Genomic DNA, 12,638 nt, shown 5'->3' on the forward strand with positions numbered 1-12,638 from the left:
CCATAGAAAGGGGGACATAATGAGGAACAGGAAACGACTGTAGCAGCCGGATACTTTCCATTTGGGTTGTAACAGTCAGATCGATGATCGATTGCCTGATCTTTCAGATTATGATGGATCAAAATATTGATCCAAAATATGAAACTAGTTGCTAAAAGGAAGAAAGATGTGTGATATTTTTATTGAAGAGTTTTTGTCCTAGGAAAATTAATAACTGGGCACTTCCATAGAACCCATTCGTCAGAATTAAGACAGCAGATTTAGCAGTTATTGTGAGTCTGTGGTTTGAAGGCGCTAGTGGTGGGTGTTTTTGTTCCTAATCAGCCATGGCTGTGATTTATATAGGCTGATACAGAGAACAATGAAGTGTTATTGGCATCGGGCAGTGTTTGCTCTGGTCTCGTGACAGTTCGCTTGGATACCCTAATACCCTGTAAAGGGCCTGGTATTAATCACCTGTATTGCTAATATAGCCTATGATGGTAAGCGAGAAACAGCGGAACTCGTAAGCAGTGTGATTATTTCTCGCTGGTGTCACGCTGGCTTGGTTTCAGTGGGAAGAGGCGTATTCAACAACTCACGAAAGGAGTAGATGGTCTGGTTGTAAGGGATATGTACTCCCATACAATGTACACCAACTACAGATCGGTACAGAAGAGCGAGCACTATGGCAGACCAAGATGTGTTGAAGACTAACAATGAATTTATCACCAACCTGAAAACTTAGCACATCATTCGGAATTACATCGGACATCTGTTGTGTGGAGATGAAACAGGCCATAAAAAAACAGCATCTGAGCAAGTGTAATAATAGCGCCCAGACAGACAGTTCCATTTTCAACCAGTTAGGATGTCCCGCAATTCGAATCTGTTCACTGTATAATTCATGGACTCATTTCCAGGGACGAGACGAGGGGATGATTAACTAATTGGTAGTCCCGCTAGACGAAGCTGATGAATTTTACAAGACAGACATTAGGGTTGAATCATTATCCCAGTCAGGACCTTGGTACAATGCTGATGGGGGCATCACTGCGTGACAGTTGGCTCCCTGTCGCAGTCGGATACATCTGATATTGAACGTCTAATTGGACAATTGTCTTGGAGACTGGATGTGCATGTTTAAAGAGTTTGTTCCGGATCACACCGCTCGTGCAGGCCATAGGATACGATGATGAGGTTTAAACACCTGGTAATTATCTCACTGACTGCCAAGGACGGGATCCATGTGAACTGCAGCACTGGAAAACATTATCGTGGCTTGATGTTATGGATACCACCGTGGTGATAACTCGGGGAAGGACACGTTGAGCGAAACGTTGGTGTCACTAAGTAACTTGGTGTATGTTGCTGTGATAGAATCATAAATATAAATCAGTTATACTAACATGGAAGTGTTTAAAGTTCGCGGTACATTTACACCTCACCCCAAACTTGTGTCTTTCCATGCGATACCGGATCCCACGAAAAAGTGTAAAATACAACTATATGATACAAGTGGACATGTTAAATTCATCCCGGATTTTAAACGAAGAACTGGACAAAGACCGGCAACCACAGAATCTGACCTGTGGCCCCCAATGGCGTCACATAGGAAGAACGATAAGAAGACAAAGTATTTGTTGAAAGTGGCGAGACGAATTCAACTTGGAATGGACAATACGAACAGTACAACGACATCGGAAGATGCAGCTGCAGTGTCTAAGGATCCAAGTCAAACCACCAGCTCTTTCCTCGAGGTGCTTCAGAACAAACCGGCCGTCATTAAACGGAGACGCACAGTTCATGGTGTGTCAATAGAACAGAAAGCAAACATATTGGAAATAGAAATACCATCTGTAGGTAACCCGTCGACTTGCAGTCATACATCATGTGCGTCAAACCCAAGCGAACAGTCCCGGGACAAAGGAATAGGTCGCTGTCGATTGATCACTGTTACCTCAAGCCAACCATGTATCCAGAACGAACCCGGAGTCTTCGAAAATACCTCGGAAATATCCGATTCCGATTATGGTGGGTCGGTGGATCGATTAGACGTACAGAAACACAAGTCGAGTGATATGTTTCCAACAGTCGATGAAAATGTGTCAACATCGTGCGACAGTCTTCGCACTACCCTCGACGCATGCCAGGAAAGAGCAGCGCGAGTCACGTGGGACAAAATGACGGCACGATTTCGAAGTTTTCGAAGACTGAGGTATGGAAAGTCGTATCATAATTTGCTTCAGCAGAATGTCCGTACAACTAAATTGGAACAGGCGGACGCGGCAACCTCCAGGAAACAGAAAACATTACGACGAGTCCGTTCATACGGTGATGTCAATGAGAAATATGAATTTCGTACATTTCGAGTGAGTATTACAAAATGTCTTGTCGGACATCTTCCGATGTCGTTGTACTGTTCGTATCATACACTTCGTGTGCATATACAGAAGCAAAGATAATCTATGAATTCATAATTTTCACTACTGATATATTTAGTTGTGTCTTCGCATACGAGTGTCGTTAAAGATCACCAGTTATCACTAAAGAGACAAACAGTCACGAGGCTTATTTCATGGGTCTATTAATATTAGCTCCTAAATGGAAGATCATTAACAATAGTTTAACATTTATATTAACTTCACACCGTAAAAGTCGTGTTTATAGTTTGTAAGCCATGTGTGTAGTATATAACATAATTGACACACTGTCTGATGTCATCTCACTTATTATCTGCCACGGCAGATGATATTGCCCTGTGTTCGTTGACCGGTATCTAATCACCACAATGTGAAGAGAGACAGGAGTGACATGCAATGGCATCAACTTGATGAGCATCTCCAATGGTCAGCGTCCCGTGAAGATCCGGGATAGAAGAGGTCTTCAGCAACCCATGCTTGCCGTAAAAGGCGACGAACATAATCGGGTGGTCAGGCTCGCTGACTTGGTTGATGCATGTCATCGTATCTCATTTGTGTGGATCGATGAACATGGCATCAATCACTGGATGGTCTGGTCCAGACTCAATCATATACAGACCGCCGTCATATAGCTGAAATATTGTTGAGTGCGGCATTAAACAACAACAACAAAACCAAAGACAATGCTCAGCACTGACAGCGATGACGTCAATTGTTTGCGTAAGTGACGGCATATGTATATATAAAGACGTATTCCCATTATACTTCAGTTACATAGTCAGAATTACAATAGTGAGTCATTGGGAGGGAATGTGAGTGCAGTGTTATGGGACACTTATTTTTCCGTATTACCCGTATCCTCATCCGTATCCGTAAAAATCACCTTTGTTTGCAGAAAATACGCAGTGGCATTTACAATTTCCGTATCAGTCTTGGTGCATTTTGGATACGTGTCCCGCATCTGGTTTGTTTTCGACCCTAGACCGATATTTGCAGATACTGATGAACCTGCTAATGGAATTACCTCTGTTGTGACGTCACATAATGTTGTGAACCCAGTGGAATTCCCTTTTAACAAGTCTGCAACATGGGCTACGTTTGAATACGTGTGGAAATAACACCGGACAAGTGTAGACCTGAATACGAATACGTGTCCCAGATACGGACACGGGAGCGAAACAAAGCGGACAGGTATTATCCGGCGTTACTGTTTAACCAGGACGTATTTTGTTTTGGGGTGTACTGCTGTGGTGCGTCTGGCAACAAACAAACACTAACGGGTTGTGAGTGGCGGGTGCTACCGGTAGGGCAAGACGTGCTTACCCTTTTCGCGAATACCTTGTAACATCACTGGTTTCCAGTGATCAATTAATATGATTTTCACCATCTAATATACACTACTCAGACTGACCACTTTGGTATCCGTATGACACTCAAGGATTGCCCTTAGTGTGATGCTCGAACAAGCGTTCTGGACATTTGTTTGTTGGCGTAAAACGTCAAACGCTTACGTGACCGAAGGGAAATCGACTGAGGCAGCGCATGACATTATATATATGTTTGGAAATGTACCAACCGCTTACTAAGTTCAGTAGACTCTATCAAATTTACATTCTAAGCCGAACATCACCAGTGCTGCCCACGGACATGTGTACATCTTTACTGAGTCAGTCTCCATTATGTTTTTTTGTAAAATGTAAATAACGGTATCAAGTTTCCTTTAACAAGCAAACAATTAATATACAAACTAATACTTAATAACACACCAGGGACGGCGACAAAATATATGTCCAGATTTTTTTAATTATTTAAAGTTCATATCAGAAACATACTGCTTCCGGTTTAACATTTGTTTGTTGTTTAACGCCGCACTCAGCAATATTCCAACTATATGACGGCAGTCTGTAAGTAATCGAGTCTGAACCAGACAATTAAGTGATTGACAACATGAGCATCGATCCACGCAATTGGGATCGATGACATTTATCAACCAAGTCAGCGAGCCTGACCCCCCCCCCCCCCCCCCCCGATTGCTGAAGACCAGATCATGTTGTCAATGACATTATGTTATAATTCTTCAGTTCACCCTAAGTGGGAATACCCTGCAAACAAATTGTTGTCACAGGTAACTGAGGGGTTGAGATGGTCAGACACGGTGACTTAGAAGACTGCGTATCACCGTATGCCGACGATGCTCATAATATCAATCACTGGACTGTCTGATCAAGGTTATTTTAATTACTGGCTGCCGTCACAAAGTTGGAATTGTGCCAAATGCGGTGTTAAACAACAATCATTTAAACAACTATGTTAATGGCCAATGAGTTTCCCCATAGATCAGTCACAAGTTACTGTAACCTGGCCTCTTGTTTACATTTGTTATTTGTACTGACTATTGGAGGTTTGAACAAAAACGGGTCAGCAGCAAACGCAAGCCTTTTAATTCCCGTTCGAGACAAAATCACATGAATCTTTCATTACTCACATCTAGAAGTTAATCAATGCGTTTGGCACAGTGCGTGTAGGGAGGCATGGTCCTTAGCGAAATATAGGTGCGGCGTTTAACGCCAGCCATAAAGTACCTTCCCATCCTAAAATCACACATTCATAGATAACATCAGCTATATGTGAAGACGTAACAGCGCAAGTGTGACATTGTGTATTGCCTACATCAATATGCTAAAGAATTATAAAACTGATTGGAGTTCCTCTGTGTTTGGTATGATGCAATAGACTTTCGGAAGTTGTCTAGATATGCAAAGGTAGAATTGTGTATATTAGATGAAAGAAATGGCTACAATAGGATTCTTTGTACGGCAAGGAATGAGACTCGTGTTTATAAGAAGGAAGAGAGAGGAGGTATACCCTTATGAACCACCTTTTAAGAAACCCGCTGAGAAGGAAATCGAACATATCAAACTTAAGGAGGAACAGGAATTGAAGGCAAAACAGGTAGGCGATGTCTTTTGGGTATTCATTTAACTAGGTAGATGTGATAATTAAAATTGTGTCAAAATTGAGTGGTTCCATTTTATCAAAGTTGAAACATCCTAGCTTCATCGTTTTTGTTTTTTTGTTCGATAAAGGGAGGTGTTGATGCTAAAAGGTCAAGGCAACAAAAATTGTAGCATAAATACTCTATGTTCAAATTCTCAGGATTAGAACATTCATTGTTTAAAATACATCATACATGAATTCACATTCAGAGCGTCTGTATTTCTGTCTGCCATATATGAAAAAAACCTCATTCTTTGAACATGATTTTTTTCATTTTACCTCATGTCTGAAGGGTTTACCTGAAAGATATTTACACCCGAGAGTCGTAATATGTCTGGCTTTTGTTTAAAGCGGCGTTAAACAACAATTAAAAACAACATCCTCAAGCATTTAAGTCGTAACTCGTATTGACAATTAAATTAGGCGTGCTATTCTCAGCCTATGATTGTCTGCGTTGATGGAGTTAGCTGCTAATTGTTGTGCAACATAATCCGCTCAGTGGTTTACACGTTTCTGCCAATGATGCTGGAGTGCCTGGATCACACAGGTGTAGAAGTCTTCCCCCTGGTGGTGTAAACGTCGTCCACAGCAGAAAGGACGTCATCACCATTTGCATAATGCTTGCCAGCCAGTTCTTTCTTTCTTTTGGGAAGAGGTGGAATTCTGAATACGAAGGATGTTCAATGCATTCCAAGCCAAGTCATGCATTGCAGCCATGGCGACAGCATAATGTGGATAGGTGTATTGACCTGGTGGATGTACACACTTTTAGTCGCCAGTTGTTCAGGTTGTGATGTCCATCACTACTAGTACTGCTCACACTGTTGTAGTCAGCCCTCATGTGACTTGTAAATTTAGATTCACTGATGTGCATGTATGTATACAACGCGGTAAGCCTCTTTGTGTTATAACATTTATGGACAGTTTACATTGCGAAGGTAAATGAAACGGATTGAATGATTTGGTTGGTTGGTTTCTTGATTAACGCCACACTTAGGAATATTCTTGCTATATGACGGCGGTCTGTAAATAATTGAGTCTGGACCAGACAAACCAAGTCAGCGAGCCTGACCACCCGATCCCATTAGTCGACTCTTACGACAAGTATAGTCACCGTTTACGGCAAGCACGGGTTGCTGAAGACCTATTCTAACCCGGATCTTCATGGGTCAGATTGAATGATGTAGGTGGTGCAAATGTTTGAGATAGTGGAGATATGTCCGTCGCTTGCAACGACCATACAGAAACCAAGTGCCGTTATTTGTGGAGGATAACGTGTCGTATACATCACCACACAATAGGTCATGGGTTTCACCAAAGTAGTAACCGTGAAATGCCTCTATCACATTGGGTGATCCTCCTACAATAAACTGGCACCCCGTGATGAAACTGAAGTGTATTAACAAAGCGGTGAACAACATACTTCACACACAGCTTTATAGATATGTAAAAATATATTTACCTTGCCCCTTATCTAGTTTAAAAATTCCGGACTGAATCGGCTCCAAAGGCTGAATGCTTGTCTAATTAACATTCGTCACCACTCGCCCCTTTCCGTAACCTGCATTCGGCTTGTCCCGGAATAACACGAGTTGGTCACGAATGGTCTAATTAAAAGTCGACTAATATAAAATGGAATCGCTTGGCTGAATATGTGACAAGGAGGATTATGTGATATCGCTCCCCGACATGCTATCAACCACTGGTTCGACAAACCCAGATTTATTATTTTCACGCCGTCATGATATTGTTGGAATATTGCTGAATATCACCTAAAACAAGAATCTGATTCATTCGCACGCATAACTATCGTAGTACTTCATAATTTGCTCCTTGTACTTTATGTCATTAAATGTGATATGCAGCATTAATTGACAGCATCAGATGGTCAAAGCCAAATATTTTATCATAAAAAGTATATCAACCCACCCCTGAAAAAAACTGAATGTTTCATGAACTTACATGTAATAAGCTGATGCTTCATTGCACAGAAACGACCCCTTCTTCCCAGGTTCCTTAAGTCTGTGTCTTTGATAGTTTAAGGTTTTGAACTCCCTGTAATTGTCAGCATTACCCAACGAACTTCCAGGTGAAAATACCTGTAATTACCTGAGCTAATCACCTCACGGTCGATTATACAGGTGTGTCACCATATGTCGGTTAAACCTTTGCGGTAACGCACTCATGTAATTTCTACATGGGACAATAAGCACTATAGTGCTGCTGCACTGCCAGGCGACGTCACAAAGAAAAAGAGCATAGGTTCTTGCGTCTGTATATCATATGCAGTAAAGTATCTTTGTCATGGAGACATCGAGGCTAGTTCGCCTTATCTGTAGTGTGAGACAAGCGAAGTGTCCATTACGTCGATGACGATTTCACAGGGACCACACGTCTTAAACGATATATCGAATTAATGGTTGTCGAGTTAACGAGGTTATTGAGAATTGACAGCCAAGGCGAACCTGTTGGTGATCAGGTTTATGAATACATGAAAGGGAGTGGAATAAACGTTTTCACGGAAACGGATGAAATATGAAGGGGTTGCCGATAATGGATATATAATATTTATTAATGGTCACAAATGATTAATTACAGTGGTGATAACTGATAACTGATCAGCAAAATGTCTAACTACATAAGCATGTCAATAGCGGGATGGACGAGACTTAAAGGCCTGACGTTCTCTGTGACAAACTTATCGAATGTTTTCATCTTAAGTTCGCGTTCTAGCGATGTAATTACCATTAAATAGTTATGTGCGTCCATTAGAATACAGGGCTTTGGATAAACGTATTGGTCAAAAGCTTTCGCTCGTCCGGGTTCGATTCCCCACATAGGTATATTGAGTGAAGATGTTTATTTGTGTCCCTCGCCGCGATATTGCTGGGGTATTGCTAACAATGGCGTAAACGTATACTCACTCATGAACAGAATGAGCTTGTGTCCCGCTAGAGGACATTCAGTATTATAACGCGGCTACTGATAGTGCCAACATTATGACGTCATGGTGACGTATTGGCCGACACGCCGACGTGTATATTTGGATTGCAATGTGGTGATCTGACTAGCCAGTCGGACACCTAAGTTTATAACAGATAGAATGGTATACACGGTCACGCATCGCTACAAACAAAAAGTTTGTCACCTATTACATCATTATTTTTTCAGTGTGAAACAGTTTATACTTCTAAACATAAAGCTTTCTTTTGTAATGTACAGTACTGCATATAGTTGGGGACCCGTGAAGATCCGGGGCAGAATAGGTCTTCAGCAATCCATGCTTGGCGTAAAAGGCAACAATGCTTGTCGTTAAAGGCGACTAACGGGATCGGGTGGTCAGGCTCGCTGACTTGGTTGATGCATGTCATCAGTCCCAATTGCGTGGATCGATGCTCATGATGTCAATCACTGGATTCCCAGGTCCAGACTCGATTACTTACAGACCGCCGTCATATAACTGTAATATTGCTGAGTGCGGCGTTCAACAACAAACAAACAAACATATAATTGGTATGTTTGAATTATTTTGTTCTTTACTCCGTCATTAAACTATAAATTAATCTAAAACTGACGTCTCCATGACACTATATATATAATGTGCATGCATTGTTACTATATTTGATACAGCGGTTGATATTCAGGGATTGTCTAAACCTATGCGCTTTAAGATGAGATATGTGTATTCTACATGTACTTTCATTGATTTCAGCCACTGTACAAATTCAGACGAGCTGTTCGGAAGGTTATTATCATGATCAAGGCTACCGTGTCCAGCAGGTAAACATGCACACACACCTTTGTGTACCACTGAATATACATTGAGGGGCAAAAGAAAGTATACCGAGTTACCGATTTTTCTGTAAATGAAAATCGAAAGAACTTTTGTTAAATTATGTCTATTTACCCATCACTCATTCCTGTAACAGTTTGTAACAAGTAATCTTTTGCGTGGTATTTTTGTGTAAAACATATATTGGCTCAATAAAGATTAGGGTAAGAAATGAATTTGCAACCACTTGACCCCTAACATATTTGACTTGTAAATTTGTGTCGTAAAATCCTGTTGTATATTGTACGATCAATTTTAATTTTCAAAAGTGTTATCTCAAATTATATTTTAAAAAATAAAACCGTCTAGAGGTATTTTTTAAGTGCTGAATAACAAAGAGGTATAGTTCGTTGGCTCCTCCGGGTTTTTTTTCAGGAAAATACACATATATCACAAAATCGAAGCTAATATTAGTATTTGAGAAACACTTTCAACTGTTTTTAAATATAGTGAGTGAGTGAGTCAGTTTAATGTTGGAGGGTGGCCTAAAATGGATAAAATCATAGTGTGCCTTACTTTTAGTGATGGTATTTCCAACGTTCCTTAACATTAATTTCATCAAGGGATCACGGAAATCGAATTAAGGATGAACAGATCTTGAACTAACACGTCGCAATCTGCCATGATGTGTCCAACCCACCTGTGACCCGACTGTGACCTGTAAATCAGCCTAGCCACAAGGGAGTAGTTGCCTCCTGTCCCTGTAGAAGCACGGTACACAAACTAGACTGCTCACGGTGTCGGACAATTCATGTGCTCATCCCAGTATCATATGCTTTGATTTGTTTGTTTGTTTGTTGTTTAACGCCACATTCAGCAGCAATATTCCAGCTATATGACGGCGGTTTGTAAATAATTAAGTCTGGACCAGACAATCAAGTGATTGATAGCATGAGCATTGCTCGCTGACTTGGTTGATGGATGTCCAGACTCGATTATTTACAGACCGCCGTCATATAGTTGGAATATTGCTGAGTGCGGAGTTAAGCAACAAACAAACAAACAAATAAAACATGAGCACTGATCCACGCATTTGGGATACGACGACATGCATCAACCAAGTCAGCGAACGTGGCCACCCGACACCGTCAGCCGTCTCTTACGTTGCATGTTGTTGCTGAAGACCTACTCTAACCCGGATCTTCACGGGCCCCTCCATGCTTTGTAAATGCATGTAGGTCTTTGTTCCTGTTCTGCTCTGTTCTGTTTTGAACAGTCGTAAGGCCAGGGTCTCTGACATGGATGATTGCGTTTCATCTTTACCAAATGGCGAGAGTCGTTGTTGATGTCTTCTGTAACTGGCCCTGGTTGTCACACATGATCTTTTTACTTACGACGGTAGAAAAACATCGCCTAGCAATATTTACTCACATACGTAGACATACGCGCCCGGTTCAGTAAACACGTGACATGGCTATTTATAGCCCATTCATACAATGTACCTTCTTACTTATTCAATAATACTCAAAACGATTTGAGTTGTTCCTGTTGTTTTTGACGTTGTTCAAGTCAGTTAATGTGTTATATTTAAAAAAATATATATCCGCAAACACGACTACAAACCGTACCGGATAGGTACGCCATGTTTACGTACCTAGGGTTTGATACCAACATTTTCATCTGCCAGTCAGACACCGCAGCGGAGTGAACGTCAGGCCATGTCTTGGACGCAGGTACACGACGACGTTGGTACGTCAAGGCGAGCTTATGAAAGATTTGGACTCACATTTGACCCCAGCGTCTTTCGGGCCAATAGGGAGGTATGTACAGATGTCGGGGAAGGGAGACAACTGTGTTGCATTGTGTGAAGAACTCGTATATTTAACACATGACATATATTTGTAGTGTGTTGTAGACACTCTTTTATTTTGAACTGACTTCTTTACATATATTTTTTTTAAGAAACTGTCGTACAAGGGGAGGGAAATACATGATTTCCATTTTTATTAACTTTTAGTCTTGTTTAACTTTAATTAGGAAAAAGTATATTGAAAGCTGTGTCGTGGAACAACGTGACGTCGAAAACGATACATTGTGACGTCACTAAACCGTACATAAACAGCGATATCTGTAGTATGCCAACAGCTGTTGTCAGTAATACATATGTGCTTCGTCTGATTTATTAATTCACTTACGTTAAACACTATGGATAAATAGAGAATGTCACTCAAATGTCTTTTCATCTCATATATCATATATTGTCGATTATAGTTAAAAACTCCGAGGCTTGCAGGGTGATAATTTTTGAATTGCAGTTTACACGATATACGGCTTTTGAATTAGACGATAAGTCGGTCACATGACCGCAAAAGTGACGTTCATTAACGTACGAACGACACATTTTGACGTTCATGCGTTTTTCTCAAGACTGTATTATACGAGACTACTTCCACATTCCCAGGGAAATTCATGGGAATTCCCTGCACTAAAACATGCAGCAGTTTCTTTAATCTTGAATTTAGAGTTTTAACATACATTTGGATAAGTCAGAGATTTTGCCTGAATGCCCGTTCAAGAAAATCCTCGCTATGACCCATCCTAGTAAACCAACTGAAGAAATGCACATCCAAACTATGGACTAGATCCATGTCTAGACTAACAAGTAGCAGTCTACAGCGATCTATAAATTTACCTTGGCATCTATTTGACACATCTCTATGATCACCTATCAAGGAACGGCCAATTGATCAATGACGACTAACACCTGTAGTCGCCGCAGATTCATGAACAACTTCGGAAAACTCTCCCATCACGTTTATCGTGTCGGCAATATTTTTCGTCCCGTTTTTCTGTAAATGTATTACGACGCGCTGTCACTGTAACCGACTTACTGAGGCAGTTCTTACGAGACCTTTTTGATCAAATGATGATATTATTGGGATCCATTTGTTGTGACCACACAAGATGTGTCCCAGTAGAGAAAGTTGAGCAGGCAAACGCTCATGTAGCCACTCCTGTTGATGAACTACTTTATTCCATGTTACTGTAGGTTGTTGTTTGGCTGTCAGAGTAAACATGAAGTCACACGTACTAAATGAAAATGTTTAATACATCCCTTGAGCCTCGAGGTATACAATAATGATATTAAAGTTGTACGAACTTACTTCATTGGAGTATAAACCTGAATGAACGTAGGAGCTGGAACAGTTCAGCCCTCACTCTATAAAGGTTCATACTCCAATGAACTCACACAAAGTGAAAGTCAAGTCTTAATTGATATCAAACAACACTTGGGTGAGATTCAGGTTCAGTTTCTGAACAGTAACAATCGTGTTTTAAATGTTAAAGTACAACTTTCTAGCAGTAGAACAAGGAATAGTGATGTAATTTGATTGTGATCTCCTGGTAACCGACGACGTCACAATGATCTGCAAAGCATTGCGATGCAGTTTTATTGTAGTCACATC

General features: G+C 40.9%; 1 protein-coding gene across 3 annotated transcripts in view; it reads left to right on the plus strand.

The window, feature by feature from the left end:
* Positions 1-12,638, plus strand: part of LOC124141860 (cyclic nucleotide-binding domain-containing protein 2-like) — a 35,863-nt gene that overhangs the window by 8,331 nt on the left and 14,894 nt on the right. For 2 of the 3 annotated variants that reach the window (XM_046510018.2, XM_048388064.1), the window contains exons 1-3: positions 495-2,351; positions 9,112-9,179; positions 10,859-10,991. In XM_046510018.2, coding sequence (XP_046365974.1) covers positions 1,389-2,351; positions 9,112-9,179; positions 10,859-10,991 — 1,164 coding nt within the window. In that variant the 5' untranslated portion in view covers positions 495-1,388. Of the gene's footprint in view, positions 1-494; positions 2,352-9,111; positions 9,180-10,858; positions 10,992-12,638 lie in introns of those variants that run through there. The other variant, XM_046510019.2, reaches the window with a different exon arrangement.

This window comes from Haliotis rufescens, unplaced genomic scaffold (assembly GCF_023055435.1).
Source record: "Haliotis rufescens isolate VD_foot unplaced genomic scaffold, xgHalRufe1.0.p SCAF_7, whole genome shotgun sequence".
NCBI classification, from domain to species: Eukaryota; Metazoa; Mollusca; class Gastropoda; order Lepetellida; family Haliotidae; genus Haliotis; species Haliotis rufescens.